The sequence below is a fragment of the Annulohypoxylon truncatum genome, assembly GCF_022578515.1.
Source record: "Annulohypoxylon truncatum strain CBS 140777 unplaced genomic scaffold F4807scaffold_9, whole genome shotgun sequence".
NCBI classification, from domain to species: Eukaryota; Fungi; Ascomycota; class Sordariomycetes; order Xylariales; family Hypoxylaceae; genus Annulohypoxylon; species Annulohypoxylon truncatum.
The window spans coordinates 106,066-128,861 of NW_025953795.1; the positions used below are offsets into that span (position 1 = coordinate 106,066).

Below are 22,796 nucleotides of genomic sequence, written 5' to 3' on the forward strand. Positions count from 1 at the left end.
GTCAATACATTGTAGCAAGGCAGATTTCTTGTTCTTATACGACGCCGATTCGTCGCATTGTAGGAAGGTATTTCTAAGCGCTGGATGGCACTGATAGGCCAGGGTGACTTCAAAAATATCCCACTGCATGAGCTGGGGTCCAGCCAGCCACAAATTGAAAACCCCTCCAGCCTTCTGTCTTTTCTCATTTCTCTTCCATCACGTTCAGCCTCTAGATACTATTCATTCCCTCACAGTCCGTTCTATATCAAACCCATCATGTAATTGCCGGAAATGGCTTCCAATTCACCGAGGCCTCTGGTCTATCGGTTGAGAGGATGCCCGGCTCATCTGCATCCTGGGACAGCTGCTGAATTTCTCAGCCGAGAATTCGGAGATGTCTCGCGCGATGATATACAAATTCAGTCTCTGGCCACAGATCCAGAACCATGGGTGACATCGCCAACCAAAGTGGGGACTTTGGTGTTCAAGAGACTTCCAGCTCTCATAGAAACGCAGAAAGAACAAGACACATGGGACCTAAAGGTTCTTGGGTTTGAAAGACCTTTGGTTCTTGACACTCATTTTAGAGGGATGACACCTCTCAATGATGTTGAAGAAGCGAAACATGAATTCAAGTAAGTACTTGTGGAATTTCCTTGGTTTAGCGAACTTCATGTTAATATATGAACCAAATCAAGCTGTATTGCCATTTCGGGCCTGGCAAGTCACCCGTTCGGTTCATGGCAACCAAAAGGGAGGGACAAAAGCTTCATGTGGCTACGAGATGAACTACCGCGCGCCATACCCGAAACAAGAATCAGCATATATGGATATGATACCACTCTCGCAGGGAGTACTTCTTTCCAGTCCATCCAGGATCTAGCGGTATCTCTCATCGACCACATCAAATCCTCCGGCTGGGCTCTTCCCAGTGCAAAGCCATTGATTTTCTTGGCCCATAGCCTAGGTGGTATTGTCCTAAAGGAAATGTTTACTTTCTTAGCAGACAGCGATGAGCTGGCTGCACACATCCTTGGGCTTTTTAAAGGAGGTATATTCTTTGGTGTTCCTAGCCAAGGCATGTCTACTTCACATCTTCTCGCCATGGTCAAGAATCAGGTCAACGAGCAGATGGTTCATGATTTATCGAGCGGTTCGGAATATCTACAAGAACTTGATGATAAGTTCTCCGGCCTGTCCCTAGTTAGAGACATACGCATCTACTGGGGTTATGAGACTAAGACGTCGCCAACTGTTATGGTGAGCTATACCACGTAACCTTCCTCACCTAGTGTGTAGATATCTATCATTTTACTAATACGTAGCCATTTATAGAAGACAGCAGATGGATCTTTTACAAGGGAAGGTCCAGAAGAAATCTTAGTTTCGAAGGAGTCGGCGACACACAACCGATATGGTTCAAAGCCACCATTTACCTTTCCCATCAACGAGAACCACTCGGAGATGGCCAAGTTCGGAGCAGATAACCCAAATCTTCGTATTGTGAAGGACAAGTTGAGAGAGCTATGCCAGGACAGTTCCAGGTCAAATAGTAGCGTTAGGACAAGGGCTGAAGTACCAAATCCAACTTTAGAGTCACATGGGACCATAGAAAATAATAGGCTAATGGGGCATGATGAACCCCGTGCTTCCACAGCCCATCACACTCGGAGTTGGTCAATCAAGGGTAAGATGACCTTCGGCCTTCCTTATACTCTAACTGACATTGACTGAGAATAGATCTGATGGAATCACTAGAATTCTTTAATCAAGGTTCTCGCTTTCATACAATCGACAAGAACTATGAACATACATATGAATGGGTCTTCGATGTCGAGAAAACCCCTTTCGCAACGTGGCTTGAGGATGGAAATAATTTCTTCTGGATCCATGGAAAGCCGGGGTCTGGAAAGTCGACACTGATGAAGTTCATTGCCGAAGATAAACGTACTTTAGAACACCTTCATGAGCTCTCATCTGGAGCTTTCAGAATATCTGCTATGTTCTTCTTCCATGACAGGGGAACGTTGCTACAGAAGTCTTTTGAAGGGCTGTTAAGAAGCATTCTTCACCAAATCATCGGCCAAATCCAGCAATGTGGAAGGGCTGGCGCGGAGCTCATAGAAGGGCTTCTCAGACAACTTCCACCGCGGCGAGAACAAGACAATCCTTGGACCCTTAATATATTGGAAAATTGCCTCCGCCAAATCCTTCATCAAACCGTTCTAGATTTGAAGATATTCGTCCTTCTTGACGCCTTGGATGAGCATGATATGAATCCTGACTTCATCTGTCGTTTTCTGCAGGATATGATAAGTATGACGGCCAATTCCCGCACCAAATTGAAGGTGCTATTCTCTAGCCGCCCCTGGGAAGAATTCACACGTCAATTCAAAAATGTCTCGTCGATACAACTCTAGGATTATACAAAAGACGACATTGAGAACTACTGCTGGGGCATGGTTTATTCGAGAGGCGAAGAGCCCTCTATCACATTGAGCCCTATCATTCCAAAGGTGATTGACAGAGCAAACGGCGTTTTTCTCTGGGTCAAGCTAGCGTTGCATGAGTTGATGAACGAAGCCGCCCAAAAAAACACCGATGAGCTTGAAAGCTCCCTCAACTCGATCCCCTCTGACCTACAAGATTACTATGTCAGAACCCTCCGTCGCATACCGGAGAACCTTCGTTGGAATGCATATGTGATATTCGAGGTGCTGTCAAAGACTGATAGATCTCTTGGCCCAATTGATATAATTGATATAATTGAATGCTCTAAGAAATCAAGCTACGAAGGCTGTCGCAGCGTTGTGGATCCACGCAGAGTAAACCCAGAAAAGAATATGCTAAAAAGATTATGGCATGGAGAGAAGCCCAACAAGAAAAAACATATTGAAGAGCCCTATAAACTGGACGCGAAAAGAAAAGACAGGATAGTAACCACCACAGGCAATCTGGTCGAGATAATCAAGAATAAAAGAGGTCCATTCGTGGTACAATTCATACACCAAACCGTGAGAGAATTTGTCCGCAGCCGGGATTTTAAGCAGACAATTTTAGCCATCTTGAATCCTAGAGATAGACGAATTAAGGAAAATGGCCATACCTTCCTAGTTAAATATTACTTTGCCGAAGGGCAGATAAATCCTTGCAGCCTTCGACATATATCTCTCCATGAGGCGACGACGGGGAACAGCCTCAAGGGCTTCATCGACAGTATTCCGAAAGAAGCCTACGACAACTACTACCATAAACACATTCATGACCATGTGAAAGGACCATTATCCCTAGCCGTTTCTTTAAACCTGGGGCTATATCTAGAGGATACGCTACGTGCTGAGCCCGACGTTTTCAGAAACACGAAAGAGGAGTTGGTATCGGTAAGACCATACTCTATTACACATGCGCCAAGGCAACTTTCTCTGTTGCGCTTCGTTTTCGAAAACGGCTATGCCGTCAAACATATAGGAGAAATCATGGCGGCAATGAAACTCCTTTATTATTCAGAGGAATTTTCTTTATACGAGTACATCGACGAAAAAGTTCCAACGGCAATCGCACATTGCCAAGATGCAGACATATGGTTCCAACCTTCTTTCGAAATTTTCGATAATCGACCTCGTATCTTCCGCCAATTCCGCCCACATCGTGTGAAGATTTTGCATGAAGCGAGAACGCCGGAATTCGCCCGTTGCATATTAGATCGTGGAGCTGAAGTCAATGAGACCGACTCTTTGGGTAATACCCCCTTAGACCATATAATTTCGGATTTTCGAATACCGCATGGGGACCCTGGTAAATCTGACGAGAGCTGGCTGTTGGTGAAGTATGCCACCTCCCTACTACTCATCGAGCGTGGCGGTATCACTAGAAGCAGTACAAGGAAGCAATGGAATCGCCATCTAGTCAAGTTGCGAAGCGCCGGCTTGGATACAGCAATCCTTGAAGAATGTTCCAGCCGATCACTTGAGCAGCGAACCACGGAAAAGATGAAGAGACTGGTCAACCGTTTTCGGCGAGGATACTAGTTTCTGCTGAAAGATACCTACGGTGTATGAGGCTTAGATTGTACCTTAACTAGATATTGACTTGTTTTGGGGGAAATCATGCTTATATAGGTACCTATTCATTCCTGCAAAGATGGCATGTACTGTACCTGAAGGTGATGCCTTGATTTTCTCATTCGACGGTTCTAGGTATTTACAATTACCTAATTATAAGCACACCCGCATTATTATAACCATATCATCGTCTCTGTAAGCTAAAGAATGTTCCTTCCCATGGACTTCTTAGGTACTTCATATCGGCTTTAAGTCTAGCTCTCTTTCCATGTATAGAGGCAACAGCCTCTTCTGTGTTCACGGTGGATGTTATGGCAATTCTTCCAAATTTGACGCATACGTACTTACGAAACTGCCATTTGGAAACCCTAGCTACCGACTAAGCCCTGTGTTTGGCTCCCATAGATGTCAAGTTGGGGCCCCTTCTGTTTCTGCTTTCCCGCGCCGTGTTCGCCATCCTCTTGGTCTCCTAACCTAGTCTTGCTCTGCCGCCCGCGATAGACCAGGAAAGCAACTAGGGCCAGCAGTACGATTCCTCCGAGAGTAGAGCCAACCCCTATTCCAGCTGCAGTACTAGGTCCGATGCCATCGTCACCGCTGCCGTTACCGTTACTAGCGTTGCTAGTGTCCTGGGATACGTTATTCTGCGATACGCCCTGATCAGCGGAGATGTTCTCGCACTTTAAAGTTCATAATCGTACCTGTGGAGAGCGGGCAGAGAGAGTAGAGAATGCTAGCCTTGGCGACTCATCGGCACTCCATTGGTCTCTGATGCGGAAGACATAATCACCCGGGGTGAGGTCGACAGTTGGTGTCCAAGCGAATGTACTGTTGCCTGAATAGTCTAAAGTTCTCATGAGTGGGTGACAATATAGGTCTATATATGGACGCCCAAACCTTTCGCGATTCCGTTGGGCCGTAATAGCCCCTCAGCTGTTACCTTCGCCAAGTCGATGTCAACCACGCCGATAGCATCAGTCCATGTGAGGACCAATCCTTTTCCTTCCTGAATCTCCCATCGATCTGTTGTGAATTTTACCACGGCACAGCAGCTTCTAGCTAGGGTTAATAGCAAGCATGTTGTTCTGGATAACATGACTGATGAGCTGGGTTTTGAGCGGTATCTTCATTGGAGGGTGAGGTGATCGGGAACGAAGGAAGATGAAACAAAGTTTCTATGTCAGTTTAGAATTTTAACATCTCATAGAAGCATCTTAATACCGTGGGATATTGTTTGTACGTCGTGCTGTGTTGTACACGTGGGACGGACGGACGCGGGGAGCCTTACCAAAGGGGACTTCGTGCGACTCAACAACTGACCACAGCATACAATATCCACTGTTTCATTTCGTCCAAAAGCTAAGCAAACTGATGATCTATTCCTCCTGAGGAGACAACTCGCGATGAAGTAGTGCTGAGAGTGAATGCAACAAGGGCGCAAAGTATAGAGCAAGGCGAGTAATGGTATAAGATATGAGGAGCCTCTATCACTTTAATATTCTGCATATCCTAATTGGGACCTGATCGCTGTAAAATGGGCCATGTTGATCCTCTCTGCGTGGAAGTTCATAATTAATCTCCTCGACGTTGAGATGCCTCTCCTTACAAACATCTAGGAAGACGTTGAAGGTCTCTCGATTCCTTTCGGTAGCAGCGATGTAAATTGCAATTTGCGGGAACATCCCCACCAGTTCCTCTAGAGTGCCGATGAGAGCGGGGATTATGCTTTTATCGTAGGTGACGTCGGCAGCGAGGACGACGTCAATTGGTATGCCGCCGTTCCAATGCTCATCTTCCGTCCCTACAAGAGCGTGTCCCCACTTGACATCCATAGCTCGGACCACCCCTGACTCTTGAAGCCCGTTTAGAAAAAAGTTCTCCGGAAGATTTGCCACTACATCGTCAGAACCGTCCGAGGCGATGACCATGGTAGGAGCCATGAATTTGGCACAAAGAATTGACAAGTATCCAGTACCTGCCCCTAACTCTAGAACCGTCTTGTCGCGGATGATAGAAGGGTTAGTAGTGAGGAACTGTCCAAGATGAAGAGCTGCTTCCCAAGTCCGTAAACCAGTCGTCCCCGAGGCAGAGATAAGGTTCCGCGACTCTAGCAATGTGATCTGAGGCGAGGGAAAACTATGATGACTACCTATACTTGATATATCAAGCAATGAGGGGGTGTAGGTTACGTATGACTTTTGCTGCGCAGCAGTCATTTCTGATGGAAGTGAAAGAGCAAGGAGATTAGAGAGGGAGGACATCAAGTCATCGGAAATTCCCTGAGAAAAAGTAGGAATCAGCCATGGCTACATGGCAAAAGAAAGTTCCCCGTAACATGAATAATATTCACATCAGCGAGGAATGTTGCCCCTTACATGGCTATCCCAATCCTCGATGCTAGCTTCAATCTTGGACATGAGTTCCTTCAGTACTCTTAGTTGATATCTTGGGGGAGGAGAATAATCAAGAGCTCCATCCGCAAAAATTTGATTGTAGAGAGTATCTTGTACATCGGCCTCTCGTAAGAGTATGGATGAAGGGTAGTCAAGATCTCGTTCTAATTGTAGGTATTGGCGACAGAAGCGATCGATAGTTTGTTTTTTTAATCCAGCTTGTTCTAAATCCATAATGTTGGCCGAAAAATAGTCTGAGAAGTCTTTTTTAAGATGTAACAAGTCATTTAGGTTCGGATCCAACTGTTGATGTTGGTGAAGTTTGAATGGTGAGAGGAACCCTGGAAGTAATAAGATACAAGAGGCATGTGGATTCCAACATCTAGTGTGGCTAGTGTAGTAGCTGGTACATAGTACAAAGTACTGTTTTCTTATCAGCATCAAGCTTATCGAATTCAAATTTCTTAGGGTTTTAACCTCGCCTAGCACTTTCTTGTGCACATTCATCAATGCTACTGAACTCTGGTGAAAGCACGGACCAGTGAATTCTTAGCCCCAATCACACAAACCCACTTTCGACTAACGAATTTTACCACTCCAAGGATTTTTCCACTTTCATCGAAATCAATACGACAACATCGAGAAGTTCTGTCTCAACGCCAACCTCTTCCCTCCAGACAGTTCATTTCGATCCTCGTCAATCGTCAACCATCAACATGGCTGACTCCGAAACTCCCGTTACCTTGCGAACTCGCAAGTTCATTCGCAACCCCCTCCTCGGTCGCAAGCAGATGGTCGTGTACGTTTAAACCCTTCGCCTGATCCCTCTTTTCGCATCTTACCTAAATTGTTTATCGTGTCGCACGGTATCGCATCTATCCTCAATCACGATAAACATGAAGATACAAAACGGAGAAAAATCAAATTGCAAAAATGGGTTGGTTAGCTAATGATGGATATTTCCCTAATATAGTGACATCCTCCATCCCGGCCGACCCAACATCTCCAAGGACCAGCTCCGCGACAAGCTCTCCACCATGTACAAGGCTCAGAAGGACCAGGTCTCTGTCTTCGGTCTACGAACACAATTCGGTGGCGGCAAGACGACCGGTTTCGCCCTCGTCTACGATTCCCCCGAGGCCATGAAGAAGTTCGAACCCCAGTACCGACTTGTCCGTGTCGGTTTGGCCACCAAGCGCGAGCGAGCATCCCGACAGCAGCGTACGTTTTCCTCCATTCATATCTGGCTTTTTTATCCATGGTATAGCTAGCTATTTTGGAGGAATCGTTGGAACTAACACGGTGAAATACAGGCAAGCAACGCAAGAACCGCCAGAAGACCCTACGCGGTACGGCCAAGGTCAAGGGTGCCAAGGCGAAGAAGGAGAAATAAACGGTGGGCTTATGGGTTTTTACGGTCTTCGCGGAGTGGGTTCGGCTCGGCTTTGGCACTGGCTCTGTGCATTACATGCGAAAATGCATCTCTCTGCATCCTGCTTCCTACTACTAGTCGAGATACGGTTTTAGGAACTTTTCCTCGAGGCGTGTCGGAATGAATTTGATGATTTCCCCACGATAGCATAAATCAAGGAGTTGATATGGCAATCACGATTTGAGATTCTTCTTCATAAGTGACCTATTGGCGTGTTATTTATTCACTGACGATATATTCATATAACACTTCCCTTCACTAACTCCAAGACGCCTCAATCTCCCCAGGTATCTAATGTCCCGTATGGCGCAAGCTTATCATAAATCATCACATCATCTCTCAGGTCATCCGGGGTATCTACCCAAAAGAACGAAACCAAATAAGCAGAGGCGCTCTGCTCAGACGCTAGATTCCAAGCGCCAATCCACCTGCGACGACACCTGCCACGATACCCGCGCGCAAAGCTGCCTGTCCACTACCATCACATCGTATCCCACCTGCTTTGGCATCCAATATGGGCTGGTGCCAACCGCAATGTGTTTCCAGAGGGAAAGTTACGCAACTCCAATATGTAGTCTGGACGTACTTGGCACCCATCTCGTGGAAGTTGGCCCCTGGCGGATCGAGTTCAGGTGACGGCGTTATTTCGGGGCTGCCCGTGCTGGCAGTCGATATAGACGTAGGCGCGTCAGATAGTAGAGCGGAGCACCGAGTCGAGACAGCAGCAGAGCTCTTCAGCTGCGGGGCACAAGAACTTGATTCAACGGGTTGGGACTGAGTTATGCTGCTTGTTGCTATTGTGGGAATAGATGATTCTACTGCCGACGCGGATATTGCGGATGACAAGCTCGGGCTCGGAGGGAGCGCGGTTCTTGGTGTTTTGAAGCTGGCCTCCGCAAGGCTCAGTAGGGTGGTTAGAATGATGATTGCCAGCATCGCGGCGGGTTTTGTAGTGCCGTATTATGGATTTAATAATGGTAGGCGATTTCTCGTACAGCCCAAGGTCGTAGCTGGTATCCAAGTGGTAGAGGGCGAAGTTAAGATATGTATATTATACGGCCGAATGAGAGTAATATATTATTGAGGCCAGCTCATCGAGGTATATAATTAAACACCTAAGTGGAATAGAGATTATCGTGAAAACGTCAAGGCTGTCACGGAACGGCAAACAGGAGGGAATCTTAGATCAGAGCCAAATAGAGGCGCAAAAAAGAAATAAGAACAATTTAGATATGCTCTAATAACTTCCGCAATCAATTCCACGGAGTTCTCAGCTAATAAGGCCTTAGGCATATCACGCTCATCTGTCCCATAAACCGGTTCCCTCCGCCGGGCGTGATGCAGACAACTAGGTATCCTGTACGTGAATAAAAGTACCAACGCATGCATACTGACGAAAAGGAAGATGTCCTTAGAAGTAGTATCTGGCAGCTATTGGACGACGCATCGTCTTTCCCACAAGCCCCGAATAAGATCCATCAGATTTCCCGCATCCGTTTGCAAGTCATTTCACCTGCTGATCCCTGGCGAGAAATGACTCCCTTTTCTTGGCAAAAGAACCAAAGGCTTATAAAGATTTCTACCTTAGGTAGATACTAGGTAGGTAGACAGGAAGACAGCAAACCCGTATCCTCGTTGTTGTCAGAGCTGAGTTACCAAACTGGCAAATGGCAGGCTACCTATTCGGCCATGACGAAGGAGAACCTGACCGACGGAGGTGTCTTCTGTCGCAGCTGTGAGCTGCATTTGACGGATCCGAGAGATGTGATTGGTGCGTCGCGTATGCAGGGTCATGGCTAACGAGTGCTCCCCCCTCTTCCCCTCCCCAGATGGCTGTAGGGAATATTCCAGATCCAGCGACTCAGGTCGCCCTGAGACCTACGTAAGATCCGGGTGTGATGCAGATAAAACAAGATAGAAGCCCTATGGAACTTCCAAGATTTTGTAGATTTCGCTCTTGCTGTCGACTTATTGGGTCTGGTCTGTTGGAGTGAGTGTTGGATGTGACTTGGCATTCTTTCTGGTAATAGAGGGGCCAACCAGCATACCCACGCATCCATCTAAGTCACTGCACTTAGCGACGGAAATCTGTACGTGAAGGACTGCTGCCACGTTCGACGTCAACTAAACCCACCATATTACGGCTGGTCAGCTGAACGTCAAACATATCCTACTATCCCTTTACTCTTAAATATAACTCTCCGAAGCATTAGAAGAACAGTGAATAAGGCTAAAACACAGAGTTGTCACACAAGGCAAAAATCAATTTCAGCTATTCAATCCGTTGGATGAATCGTGTTTTCTTCTCATCAGATTGTGACTTGAGTGCTGCTCTTCTATCTTACGACTGTGAATCTAGGTAGATAGGGTAGTTTAGGGGGTTAAGGATCACTAGATCTGTTGGAAACTAATACCTGGATAGCATTCAAAGGTTTTGCTGGTATGATTTCTATGTCAAACATTGCATCTGGGTGAAATTGGAACTCTCTTAACCCATCCACAAATGGTGGTTCCCTCCATAATTACCGGGTAGAGTCGAAAAGTGGGAATGTAAAGCATCGTGGATTTTCCAATTGGAAGGTCTGTATAAATGAAATGATGCATCATTCAAGTATATTTTTTTGGTCAATAATCTCTATTTACCTCCCTTTCAAATCAAATGCTAGAGGCAAAGGGGCAACAACAAAATGCCAACATTTCTTGGAGGCAATAATGATATTTCTTCCATTAAGCGGCATGTTATAACCGTGCCTTGTGTAGGATAGGTAATTCTGCAATTATTGTACCGTTAGTCGAGTAGATCTCGGAATAAAAATTGTACTCCACGCGCTGTTCTCAAACAGAGCTCAGGACCTTCTAGGTCTCATATAGCCAACTCAAGCCAAAAACTTCAAATCATGGCTTGTCCCGACCGTCTAACATTCCAACTAGCCGAACAAAACTTGTGTCATTCAACCTCGATACTCCACTACATGTCGACGGGTGACAGCTTGCATCGTATTGCTGCTCTCCTCCCCCTCGAATTTTAGGTTAACTTTTCCATCGCCGTCCATACCCATAACCTCGGCTTTGTAGAACGTTGTCGTATTTGGGTAGAGTGCCAACACCGTCTTGCCTGTTTCCAAGGGTGGCAAGATAGTTCCCTCCTTGGGTATAAGGATCATGCTGCTGGCACTGGTGCGGAAATCCTTCTGGTGGCCATTCTCGTCGACATCGGCATCGAGAACCCTGTACCGTCTTGACTTCCCATCACCGCGTACATCTTGGACTATGCCTAGTATCCAGTCCGTCTGTTCATTATTCTGCGGCTTCGGTTTGAATGCTACCTCGTCGTCCTTGGCAAATGTCTGCTTAGACCGACTAGTACTGGATGCCGATCCGGACTGCGGCTCGGCACTACCCGCCTTAGCTGCCGGAGTAGAGCGGTCTAGTCGAGGCGGTACCGAGTCACGGTCACCCTTGCTACCGCCACCCATGCGACGAGGTAAAGCAGGGTTGGGGGATGGAACAGGGGAGTCGCCGGCTCCGTCAAAGTCGTATAAGGAGGACGCAGCGGCTGCCGATTCCTTGGCCCGCTGAGCAGCTGCTCGGGAAGTGTTTGCTTCCTGCTGATCCTCCTTGGCCTTCTGCACGGCACGCAATACCTTGAGCTTTTCTATCGTTTCCATGATGTTTTGGCTGGCCAATTCATTAAGCTTTACTCCCTTACGGCAGAGCCTGTCAAGTTCATTATGATCCTCGGCCGTGAGAGCTGACACAGTTAATTATAATCAATATCAAGGTAAACATCTAGTACATAATGAAAGACGAATAAAGTGAAAGCAAAAACAGAACTTACTGCCGTTATCCTTTTTCTCTGCCATGAGCTTTTCTTGATTGCGAATGTCTATGACATTTTGACTACTCTCGTTGAACGTCTCAGCGACGCCGGGGACCTTTTCCTTAACATCCTTCCACATTCCTAACTCCTCTCCATGTTCGCCGATCTCGCTGTTGCGATTTGGGCCCCTGCGTTGGCTTCCTCTGGAAGACATCTCGGCCGGGCTGTCCTTTTTTATATTGGAAGCAGTAGGTGTATTTCTAGGCTTGGATTCTGTAGGATCAACAGGCTCAGATAGGTCTCTAGCAGGTGTTGTACTCCCTGAGGCCCTGCGAGATCTAATCGGAGGATCCCAGGCTGGACCAAGTGAATTGGTAAGCCTCTTCAAGTTTCTCTTAGTCTTCTTGTCAGTCCCCATCTTGGTGGCAGTGAAGAGACGGTACTGGAAAGTGAATAGACAATGAATGCAGTTCGTTGTTTTTCCAAACAGTATACCCGAGCTATATGCACGTATATATCTAGATATGTATCTACCTTGAAAACGTGTGTTGAAAAGAAAAGAAAAAGATGAATTTCTTACTATAAGGTAAACAAATTGCAGGGAAGATTGGGCTAGGAATGAATTACCTACTAATTAATTGGGCCAAGGGGGAGGAGAGGTGGCGACGACTTGAAGTCACTTGGCGATGGAAAGAGCGATGAAGGGTGAAGGCTGAAGCCGATATTCTAAAAAAGAAGGCAGGTATAACCAAAGCGATTATGAATGATATGTACCATAAGTAAATGGGAAGCCACGACAAGGTCGCCTTTTATAATAGCAAGGATGATTTAAAAGCATTGGAAAGGCCCGAGAGCAAAGGCTTCATGGCGTATCTAATGTTTTCTCTAATCGATGACAGTGTAATCATCTTAACCCTAAAAGCGAGTGATTCCTCTCATGAACGTTGTTTATGATGCTCAGTGGCGCCAATTGAAGTTCAGTCCGTCAACTGTGGCTTGAAAGTGGTCTGTGAAACCTCAGGGGTCATTTGTGATTACCTAAGCAGTCAGACTGCCAGATTGAACTTTGAAGATTTCATGTGGGGCTATGATGGAATGTCGGTAGCTTGGCGGGGTAGTAACGCCCCGCATCTTGAGCTTTTAACATTTCGTTACATTATGTAAGATTTGATTTGCTCACCTCTTTAATTCGATGCTTTCATATGTCCACGACGAAACTACAACACGATAGAGAGTACGTACAAGTAGAGTAAATTTGTATTTCTCCTAAATTCGGTATCTACTACCTATACCTATATTTGTGGAGTTAATACCATACGGAGTCATATCCCAAACACGACCACGACTCAATCGAAGAATTCTACATACCGAGCGCAGCTTTCGAAACTTCATCAAGAATGGTGTTGCCCGTCCCTTTGATAAGACTCCAATGTGGAGTGAACTCCTATGACTGGGGCAAGATTGGATCTGATTCTGCTGCAGCAAAGTTTGCCGCAGCAACGCCCTCAGATACTTTGAGCATCCAGTCAGACAAGCCATACGCCGAGGTGCGTCTGTTACTGCTTGAGATCTAAGCAGTCTGATCGCTAATATTGAGGGACTTTGTGTTGACAGTTATGGATGGGCACGCATCCTTCGAATCCGTCCAAAGACCTCCAGTCTGGCCGGACCCTACTTGACTTGGTTGAGGAGAATCAGATGCTTCTAGCACCGTCAGTGAGGGCGAGATATGGCACCAAGCTACCCTTCCTCTTCAAGGTGCTTTCCATAAACAAAGCCCTCTCCATTCAAGCCCATCCCAACAAGAAGCTTGCCGAGCAATTGCATGCCAGAGATCCAAGAAACTACCCCGACGACAACCACAAACCCGAGATGGCCATTGCCATAACTGATTTCGAAGGTCTATGTGGATTCCGCCCGCTCGCCGAAATTGCTCATTTTCTATCATCGGTGCCCGCTCTGCGACAATTAGTGGGTGAAGATGCTGCAAAAGCTTTCATCGCCACGGTTCGAGGCCAGGAGAGTGATGATTCATCTGAATCCAAAACGCAAAATAAGAGAGCGCTACAGTCTGCCTTTGCCGCTCTCATGAACTCTTCCCAGGAAGACGTGGCCTCGGCTTCTAAAGCGCTAGTTTCAGACGCCGAGAGTAAAGGAGCCGAATTCGCGGATGGTGGAGTTGAGTCGACTAGCGGAGCTGTCCTATCTGAGTTAGTGGCTCGGTTGAACAAGCAATTCCCTGATGACATTGGCCTCTTCGTCCTATTCTTCCTTAACTTCGTCAAGCTTTCTCCCGGTGAAGCTCTCTTCCTTAAGGCAGATGACATCCACGCCTACGTATCGGGAGATATCATTGAGTGTATGGCAGCAAGTGACAATGTCGTTCGAGCAGGATTTACGCCAAAGTTCAAGGATGTCCAGACCTTAGTTGATCTGCTCACTTACAACTATGCCCCTATCGAGGAGCAGAAGATGGAGCCGACTGAGTACCCATACGTCGTGCTCAACCGTACCGCTTACAGCTCTGGCTCGGATGCAACTCTGTATGATCCGCCGATCGACGAGTTCAGTGTCATCAGAACGGTCCTCAACGGTGATAAATCGAAAGCTACTTTCGACCCTCTCGATGGACCAAGCATCGTCATCTGTACCGGGGGCAAGGGTAAGATCACGGTTGGGCCTAAGACGGAGGAAATCAAGGAAGGATATGTCTTCTTTGTTGGCGCCACCGCGGAGTTGGTACTAGAATCTGAAGGTGGTCCGGATGATTCGTTTACGACCTTCAAGGCGTTCTGCGAGGTTGAAGATCACAGTAACGGCGCGTCGCTATAACCAAAGCTACGCAAGAGAATGTCGGTCGAGCCAGGGATTGCGTCTGGGAATATCCTTATGAGGTTTGCTTCAAACAAAAAGGAGGTGCAAATCTTATTGTACTTAATGGCGAAGTATTATGGACGGCCACGACTGATTTGAGCCTACTGGGCCTGGAAAAATTACACTTAATTCTCCTTACCCTAGATGCTTTGCGTCATCGAGATATCCTAAAAATACCTGGGGTAGGTAGGTAGTTGACAGTTGATCTACAATATTCCTTTGAACTACCTAGTGTTGTCTGACAATTCATCTAGTCCTTCAGCTCTAGCTACGTCCTAGACAAGATTAGAAACCTGACTGTTTACATTACGAACTGGTGTCCCTTTTAGAAGTAGGTACCCGCCTAAGGTATACACATATACGTAGGTAAGTTGATATAGATAGATCTATGTGCCCCCCTTTTTAAGATGATTGCGATGATTGCTTGATAGGAGATTGATCGAAATGGCCTAAGCGTTTATTCTCCGTGCTTACCCGCTTATCAGCCTTTTTACAGGTACCTGTCTACCCGTCAGGGGAAACCGGCCGTCTAACCTTATTGGGCACCCAGCGCGTTTCCTAGCGTGATACTGTAGCGCGTGTGAGCCCTTACATGTAGCAGCTTTAGGTGCTGCGGTCACTGTAATGGTTTTTGTACCCGCCTGGGAGTAGCGGAGATTGAAACATTTGATGAGGGTCCTGGCGTATTTTTAATGTTTCATTAAACTTCTAATTTGGAAATCGACACGACGAACTATTTTTTCCTCCCCTTGTTCTTACTCACTCTTTTTTTTTTAATCTCCCTATTCTTCTTCCACTCATTCGTCGTTGCATGTGTCAATCTCGGAAATTGTAGTTTTTATCTATTTTTATTCATCCTCACAACGGAGCACTGCAACACCCTTTTGCGTCGGTACTGCAAATATATCTCACGATTTCCTTCGACCACACACTACACCAAAAACGCGGCGGCTCTAGTTACGTTTACAAGAAATTGCGGTAGCCAATAGTTACGCGTTGGGCTTTGCAAATCACCGCTCTACCTACCACCCTCCCTCCCTCCAGACTTTCATGACAATCACCCCGGCGATATAATATCCACTTGGGACCTAAGTGCACGACGTGACCCGACTTCCTAGAATAACTCACCTATTCCGATCGACCTTTGCAGAATCTCCCCTAACCGCAACCAACCAACTACCAATATCAAGATGGGGGGCCAACTATCCAAGATGATGGGCAAGATCTTCGGATCTAAGGAAATGCGATTGCTGATGTTGGGTCTCGACGCCGCCGGCAAGACCACGATTCTGTACAAGCTGAAGCTCGGCCAGGACGTCACTACTATTCCTACAGTCGGCTTCAACGTCGAAACGGTCACATACAAGAATGTCAAGTTCAACGTCTGGGATGTTGGTGGTCAAGACAAGATCCGACCTTTATGGAGACATTATTTTAGCGGTGAGTAGCAAATCGTTCTTTCACTAATCGCCGTGCCAGTTCGTGGGCGAGGTCTTCCATGGAGTTGACTTGCGGATGGATCGGTAGACGAACGGTGGGCGCACGAACACGGCAACACGGCATACTCACCTAGCTATTTAACAATCACGAAAAGTATAAACACTGATGTCAACATGCAAATAGGAACCCAAGGTCTCATCTTCGTCGTCGACTCTTCTGACCGCGCACGAATGGCCGAGGCCAAACAAGAACTACACCGCATTATCAACGACAGGGAGATGAAGGACAGCTTGCTATTGGTATTCGCGAACAAGCAGGATATCAAGGATGGTATGTTTCGACCAGTCTCCACCGCGCTAGGAGGAATAAGAGAGCATTGCTAACACTTTCCGCAGCTATGAGTCCCCAGGAAGTAACCGATGCTCTACAACTCCCCGCTTTGAAGGACAAGATCTGGAACGTGGCTCCCAGCTGTGCCATGTCGGGAGAGGGTCTGCTCGAAGGTCTGGCATGGCTATCGAACAATGTCAAGGTTCCCCCTACACCCCCCAAGAAGTAGGCCTTCTTAATTCTCTGCTGTTCCCTTGATACCCTTGTTTGCTGTTTGATTTAGAATAACTGCGTCGCGAAGAGCCAACGGGGGCGTGAGCGCGAGCGTGGGTCAATTTGGTGGTCGAGCCGCAATTCGTCTGTTCGACTCGCACATAGTCTGTTACGGCTCTTAATAATACGAAGAAAAATTTGGTTCGGATTTGAGATCCTTTCGGCACGATACGATAAAATAAAGGGACTTGTCTGCGTTGGGGGTCCAATGTGTGGTGCGAGTTGAGCTTTTACTATTAGGGGGGTCGTGTGGTTATGGGGGGCAGCCACGCGATAGAAGTCCAGCGGTTTTCCACCACATACTCCTATATGTCAGCCCCCCAAATCTTTAGTCTTGTCAGTTGCCCCGTGCGAAGGAAGTAAAAAGGGGGAGAGGGATAAGGAGGTGAACGAAGTACGGGCTGCAATAGATTGCCATAGTCAATACGTCCATATACGCGGACTCGATCGGGCAACGATAGCTGGTGAAGCGAAAGTGGATATACCCAGGGCCCCTCGATATTGAAGTCCAGCCCCCCTCCCCTTTTCCCTACGCATATCCAATCCAATGTTTTGCTTTTTTGTCTCTTGGTCACGAAATCTACCCCATACATATCATACAATATCATCGTCATCATACTGACTTGCTTTTTTTACGACACGAACGGGAGCGGCACATCTAGGCGGTTTTGGCGGGAGCGGGTTTTTGTTTATTTTTATCTTGACACTAGGTAGTACCATGTTTTGTACACATAGATACATACATATTAATACTGTAATATTGTAATATCGAAGGGCCTTTGCTGATTGCTCGAGGGAAGAATGTGAGGCGAAGCGAGGTATATACGTATTTCGTTGTCTTCGCTTCTCAGTGAGATGAGGATAGGTTAGATGGAAAAGGTGGAATATGGATGGCTGCAAAGATCGATAACTACATAGGTAAATAGAATCGAATCTTAGGCTGTAGTGATAGGTACGGCATGTTGGACACAATAGATTATAGCATTAGAGTGTCCATGGATTTTGAATTTTGCAATGCCAGTGATCGCTTCAGTGCCTAAGCCTGTAGAGAAGACGGCATTAATGTCAATTCAATGCGACGTAATGCTATACCATGCCATGCTATGCTATGCCTTATCGCCTTACTCCATATCAGTTCCTAATTAATGACATGCCCAACTCCTCAAAGTAATAATGCCAAATACGCCATCATAAGCTAAGCCGAATCTACACTCCGTGTTAAACTAAGCGAACATCAACACTATGCGTTCATAACCTAGGTAAGCGCTTCATCTCATCCACTCCCCCATATCACCCCCATCCCCGTCGCCTTCCCAGGCATCAGACCAAGACTCCTTCTAGCCCTCCTTAACCCTCTTCACGGGCCTAACCACGCTATCATCCGGCAGCCCGGACCTCTTCGTCCCGGGCAGGCTCGCGGTGCGTATATCGTTGTCGTCCTGGCTGACGCGGCGCTGGGGATACGCCACCTTCAAGCCCTCGAAGCAGCTCGCGCTCACGCCTATGCCGCCCGTCCCGGCGGGCTGGAAGAAAGGGTGCTGCAGGGCCTGGGCGGCCGTGAGCCGGCGCTCGGGATCGTACTCGAGGAGGCCCGCGAGCAGCTTGTAGCCCTCGGCGCCGAGGGCCGCGAGGGTCGCGTTGGAGTTCGGCGACGACGTCGACGAGTGCGCGCCGATGGTGCTGTAGTACCATTTCTCGAGGTGGCTGGTCGAGGCGGCGGACTTGGAATGGTGGTGATGGTGGTGGCCGTGATGGTGGCCTGGATGCAGCATCGGAGGCTGCAATACGCTTAGGTTGTTGTACTCGGGCATGCTGGGTAGGTGGGGCCAGCGCTCCTTAGTAGGTAGGCCCATGATATCGACGATCTTTTGCATCTGGTTACGCTGGAAAGGAACCGTCTTCTTATCCATCTTGGCCTCCTCCCCCTTGAAGATAGGCCGAAGGGACAATAATTCGGCGAAGATGCACCCTATGGCCCACATGTCGATTGCTGGCGTATAATGCCGGCTCCCTAAGAGTAACTCCGGAGCACGATACCATATCGTGACCACTACCTTATCGCCGCTCCACAGTGAGTGCAAGGGCTTGTAGAAAAGCCGGGCCAGCCCCAGATCGCCGATCTTGACCTGGCCGCTCGACGTGACCATAATGTTGGCAGGTTTGAGGTCACGGTGTAGAACCCAGTTGCTGTGAAGGTACTGGCACCCGTTTAATAGTTGGAACATGATACTCTTGACGGTAGATGGTGGTATGCTGTGGCGTGGTTGTTGGGTGTGATGATGAATGATTTGCAAGAGGTCGTGCTCGGCGTATTCGAACACCATGTAGATGCATTTGTCTTCTAAGATGATTTCGATGAGGCGGATAACGTTGTCGTGCTTCAACTCCGAGCATAGTGCCATCTCGCGCACCGCCGACTGGGAAATGCCAGAATATTGTATCTGTTCCCCTTCTTTATCGGGCTTGAACTTTTTGATAGCGAATTCCCCCGGTTGGCCATGTCGGCCTAGCGCCTTGTATACTCGACCATAAGTCCCACTACTAATAAAACCGATGACTTTATACTTGTCAACGACCCTAACCTTGGATTGGTAGCCTATACTTCCACCTCTATCATTAGGATCTATATCGAGATTAGCTACTCACCCACTACGATTAGAAGGGCGTGAAATATGGAAAAATAAAAGAAATGTTTAGTCCGTACGTTGATTACGGAACGGAGGAAGGTGTGGCTGGAATGTGGGCGTATGCAATGTATGGTGTATTGGTCTAGACTCGTAAGACTTAAGTAGAGTGAATCCCGTGTTTGGAGGACCGTAAGACGCTTTATTGTCCTCCGGTAGCCGTGCTCGGCGATACCGTAGAGGATTATCGAGCCCGTCTCCAAACACCATCATATGATGAAGGGTGGCTCTTTTCTAATGTGGAAGAGGAGAAAGGGATTGGAATGGGAAAATCAAAGTCGTAGTGAAGATATATGAATATGGAACATGACGGCAACAGAGTGGTAAGCTCTTAGCGGCGCAGCATGTCGCCAAAGTTGAATAAGTCCGAAGGCCACCAATCAGGTGGCGATTCAAGGTGTGGGATAGATACTGTGATGGCCGAAAAGAGGAAGGAGAAAATTGTTGGGCAAATGCGAACAAAGCAAGGAGCAAAGTAGGCAAAGTACATAAACTAGCAAACAGCCAGATTTTACAGCATACGGTATACATAAAACCGAAGAAAAAAAAAATAAGATAATAAAGATACACCGACTAATAGAAACATGGCATTTGCTGCGTACCTTCAAAGGCGGCCTGTACGCTCCTCTTCAGGGTTTGGTTCCTTGCGGTGGCCGAAGCAGGTCCCGACGCGGCCGAAGCAGGATTACTGAGACTCATCGTTTTATTAGTTGCTGCTGTGCTCGTGCTTGTGCTCGTGTTGGGCTTGGGGGCAACCGGTCAGCTCAGATCAATCCCAGATCCAGACGCGGTACCAGATCCAACTCCCAGATTGAATGAGAAAAAAGATCAGGCGTGCGCCCGCGGCGAGATGCGGGTTCACTGCCGGCCGGCAGGGTCGGGTGAGATGAGACAAGTCTTTCACTATCTTCTCACTCTTCTTACGCTCTCCTCTCTTACGTTCTCGCTCCTTCTCACGTCAAACTCCTCTCTTCTCAGCCGGCGGGATCTCCCCATACGCCTGTGCGTTCTATTACTTTAGTGCTGTGCGCCGATAATGATCTATCGGCATTAGGTCGTTGGACGGTGAGATTTTGATGTGCCCGTATTGGCTAATGAAACCTTTCTAAAATTTGGAAAAAGGGGGGGCGGGACGTCTCGGGTAGTTGATATGGATCTTACTGGATACCCGTTGACGGAGATGACGGAGATGACGGGTGGTGGTGTGTGTCTGTTCCCGTCGGAAGGCCGTCTAGGTATGTTAGTGTCCAGTTTCAATGTTGTTATTTGTTATCTGTTATTTTTTACAGGGAATAATTAGAAATAAAATAAATGACTAAGAATAGCTCGTGATGCAATCGGGTAAATAACGGGTTACATTATATAACGTAAAATGGAGAGTAAGGGCGAGGTGTAATATATGATGGAAGGCGAAATGGAAAGGCTGCGTTTATTGACTCGTGGTTTCCTTGCCTCATCAATCATCGTGCGTTTGAAAGTTCGAAGAGCTGAAGTCTGGCTCAGTCTAGTCGAATAATGTGGCTGGTAGTTTGTGGCGCAGTCACCCCTGCTCATAGAGACATTAAGCGACGTATGAGACAACGATTCGGTTCAAGTCAGTTACACATACACGACGATCAAAACGTACGACTAGAGGAACCGGACGAACAAGACACAGATATATCGACTGGGATGGATTGGGTGAAATAAAAACGACGATGGCGCCTTGGGCTAAAACCATTTTAAATCATTTTTGCTACAACTTCGTAAAACACCATGATCGTTCAACTCTAAATTTCTGCATCGCATGCTCGAATCATGAACCGTTCAGTTTTCTATCGCGGTCCTAGTTTTTCCAGGATCCTCGGCCCTTGTTCTGCCCACTCTTGTTGCGTGATCCACATGCTCTCCTTGTCCGCCATGATATTGGCCAGCACCGCACCACCCAAGAAGACCATGTGTCGACGGCGAGGGGGATCCTCTATCCTAACCTTGAATTTGTTCAGTCGTTCGGGATTGCCACCAAGAACACGTGTGAGCCATAATTGCTTGAGTTCCTTCTCTAGTCGTGACGGCAAGCCTGGATACATGCTGCTTCCACCGGAGAGGACAATAGCTTTGAAGAGAGAAGAGCGAACGTCGACGTCGGCGGCCTGAATGGTGTTGAACAGGAACTCGGCAATGCCCGGCTGTTCGCAATCTACCAAGTGAGGCTGGAAGAGACATTCGGGAGCCTCGAATCTCTCGCTACCTACTCGGATTACTCGACCATCGGGCAGGGTGTAACTTTCCACCAGTACTGTCGTGTCCTCACTAAGACGCTTATCCAGTTCCAGGTCGTATGACACATAGCAAAGCTTCTCCTTAATCTGTCGTACAGTCTCGAAATCGGCCGTTCGGTTAAGTGCATAACCTCTTCGCAAGAGAAGGGCGATCAGGTTACGTGTCACGTCTCGACCGGCCACGTCAAGTCTTCGAGTAAGATGGTTGAGGACAACAGACTCGTAGACAGGGACAATGTGGGTAACTCCGTCACCAGAATCGACGACAACACCGGAGCTTAAACCTAACTTAATGTTAAAAATGGAATCCAAAGAAGCTCAGGGGATTCAATGTGTACCTTGCGCGTATAAAGCCAGAACGGCTTGAATAGCAACGTAGACACCGCCAAAGCCATATCGTTCGAACATAACCTCGCACATCTGTTCTCGGTTCTTCAGGGGGTTCATAGGTGGTTCGGTAAGCAGAATCTTGCGACCCCTCGGGTCAATCTTCATCTTTTCGTAGAATGTGTAATCCCACAGGTGTTGCATGTCATCCCACTTCTTGACGATACCGTTCTCCATAGGATAGGAGATCTGAAGCATGGTCCGCGCCGCCGCCGCCTCATCACCGCACATGATATCCTTGAGGACGATGTCATTGTCATTGTTTTTCTCTTCCGTTCGTAGGATCGGTCGGCCGACAATAGATGGATATTGAAATTCGGGGAAATTCTGTGCGGCGTATCCGACCTTTAAAAAACCGGTACCTCCATCGAGAACTAGTTTGACATTGTTAGGTTCACATCCATTCAAGCTATCTTCCAGGTTACTATAGGGGTTAGAGTGAAATGTTACTGACCGATAGGAGGAGCAGCCATGATTTAATAACTCCCTTGGTAACGAGAGGCAGGCCGTACACGTCTAAGGATGAAATTTGGAGTATATTGGCGTTGATTCGTGTAGGCTGCAGTTGGCCAGGCAGCTCGTAGCTTGGATGGCGGGGTTGGATTTGGAGTTGAGGCGCTCGTCAGTTCAGTTCACTCAGGTACTTGAATTAATGAAACCAGGTCCAGTTGGAGGTAAGTACAGTTGTAGCATTCCATTGAGGCTGAGACAGCCTGACGTTGTCAATGTGGCTGATTACCCCACTTTCTATCTGGGGTTTCGGGTTCCACTAAGGTCGATACTGAAATGCTTCGTTATTGCATTAAAGAGGTACGATTCGATACAGCGCCGTCAGGTGACACCCCTCGTTGACAACTGC

The 22,796-nt window shown here is 47.4% G+C and overlaps 9 protein-coding genes across 9 annotated transcripts; 4 read left to right on the forward strand and 5 right to left on the reverse strand.

Moving 5' to 3' along the window:
- Positions 1-273: 273 nt before the first annotated feature.
- Positions 274-4,627, forward strand: F4807DRAFT_472944 (uncharacterized protein; the record flags this gene model as incomplete). The annotated part of the gene is made up of 5 exons (XM_048003055.1): positions 274-617; positions 681-1,242; positions 1,318-1,669; positions 1,723-2,367; positions 2,416-4,627. The coding sequence occupies 5 exons, from the start codon at positions 274-276 to the stop codon at positions 4,008-4,010; spliced, it is 3,498 nt and encodes a 1,165-aa protein (XP_047856006.1). The 3' UTR covers positions 4,011-4,627.
- F4807DRAFT_472948 (putative methyltransferase-domain-containing protein) lies at positions 3,680-6,670 on the reverse strand (the record flags this gene model as incomplete). The annotated part of the gene is made up of 5 exons (XM_048003056.1): positions 3,680-4,687; positions 4,745-4,887; positions 4,941-5,098; positions 5,535-6,322; positions 6,419-6,670. 5 exons carry the CDS (start codon positions 6,668-6,670, stop codon positions 4,412-4,414), a joined length of 1,617 nt encoding a protein of 538 aa, XP_047856007.1. The 3' UTR covers positions 3,680-4,411.
- Positions 6,671-6,924: 254 nt separating this feature from the next.
- On the forward strand, positions 6,925-8,051 carry F4807DRAFT_391116 (putative 40S ribosomal protein S24). The gene is made up of 3 exons (XM_047995899.1): positions 6,925-7,235; positions 7,410-7,657; positions 7,750-8,051. Exons 1-3 carry the CDS (start codon positions 7,153-7,155, stop codon positions 7,827-7,829), a joined length of 411 nt encoding a protein of 136 aa, XP_047856008.1. The 5' UTR covers positions 6,925-7,152; the 3' UTR covers positions 7,830-8,051.
- F4807DRAFT_391127 (uncharacterized protein) lies at positions 7,985-8,901 on the reverse strand. Its single transcript, XM_047995900.1, has one exon. The coding sequence runs from the start codon at positions 8,802-8,804 to the stop codon at positions 8,274-8,276; it is 531 nt and encodes a 176-aa protein (XP_047856009.1). The 5' UTR covers positions 8,805-8,901; the 3' UTR covers positions 7,985-8,273.
- A 1,472-nt stretch (positions 8,902-10,373) lies between these two features.
- On the reverse strand, positions 10,374-12,323 carry F4807DRAFT_391229 (SGF29 tudor-like domain-containing protein). Its single transcript, XM_047995901.1, has 3 exons — positions 12,320-12,323; positions 11,707-12,045; positions 10,374-11,619 (listed from the first exon to the last, which is right to left on the reverse strand). The coding sequence occupies exons 2-3, from the start codon at positions 11,900-11,902 to the stop codon at positions 10,820-10,822; spliced, it is 996 nt and encodes a 331-aa protein (XP_047856010.1). The 5' UTR covers positions 11,903-12,045; positions 12,320-12,323; the 3' UTR covers positions 10,374-10,819.
- A 525-nt stretch (positions 12,324-12,848) lies between these two features.
- F4807DRAFT_391348 (mannose-6-phosphate isomerase) lies at positions 12,849-15,210 on the forward strand. The gene is made up of 4 exons (XM_047995904.1): positions 12,849-13,235; positions 13,303-14,744; positions 14,817-14,893; positions 14,970-15,210. The coding sequence occupies exons 1-2, from the start codon at positions 13,086-13,088 to the stop codon at positions 14,518-14,520; spliced, it is 1,368 nt and encodes a 455-aa protein (XP_047856011.1). The 5' UTR covers positions 12,849-13,085; the 3' UTR covers positions 14,521-14,744; positions 14,817-14,893; positions 14,970-15,210.
- A 56-nt stretch (positions 15,211-15,266) lies between these two features.
- On the forward strand, positions 15,267-16,736 carry F4807DRAFT_391332 (ADP-ribosylation factor 6). Its single transcript, XM_047995903.1, has 3 exons — positions 15,267-16,002; positions 16,090-16,332; positions 16,398-16,736. The coding sequence occupies exons 1-3, from the start codon at positions 15,753-15,755 to the stop codon at positions 16,559-16,561; spliced, it is 657 nt and encodes a 218-aa protein (XP_047856012.1). The 5' UTR covers positions 15,267-15,752; the 3' UTR covers positions 16,562-16,736.
- Positions 16,737-17,585: 849 nt separating this feature from the next.
- F4807DRAFT_391299 (Pkinase-domain-containing protein) lies at positions 17,586-19,820 on the reverse strand. Its single transcript, XM_047995902.1, has 2 exons — positions 19,310-19,820; positions 17,586-19,228 (listed from the first exon to the last, which is right to left on the reverse strand). The coding sequence occupies exons 1-2, from the start codon at positions 19,500-19,502 to the stop codon at positions 17,943-17,945; spliced, it is 1,479 nt and encodes a 492-aa protein (XP_047856013.1). The 5' UTR covers positions 19,503-19,820; the 3' UTR covers positions 17,586-17,942.
- A 1,057-nt stretch (positions 19,821-20,877) lies between these two features.
- F4807DRAFT_417855 (actin family) lies at positions 20,878-22,639 on the reverse strand. The gene is made up of 3 exons (XM_047997274.1): positions 22,392-22,639; positions 21,889-22,311; positions 20,878-21,834 (listed from the first exon to the last, which is right to left on the reverse strand). Exons 1-3 carry the CDS (start codon positions 22,408-22,410, stop codon positions 21,104-21,106), a joined length of 1,173 nt encoding a protein of 390 aa, XP_047856014.1. The 5' UTR covers positions 22,411-22,639; the 3' UTR covers positions 20,878-21,103.
- Positions 22,640-22,796: the final 157 nt, after the last annotated feature.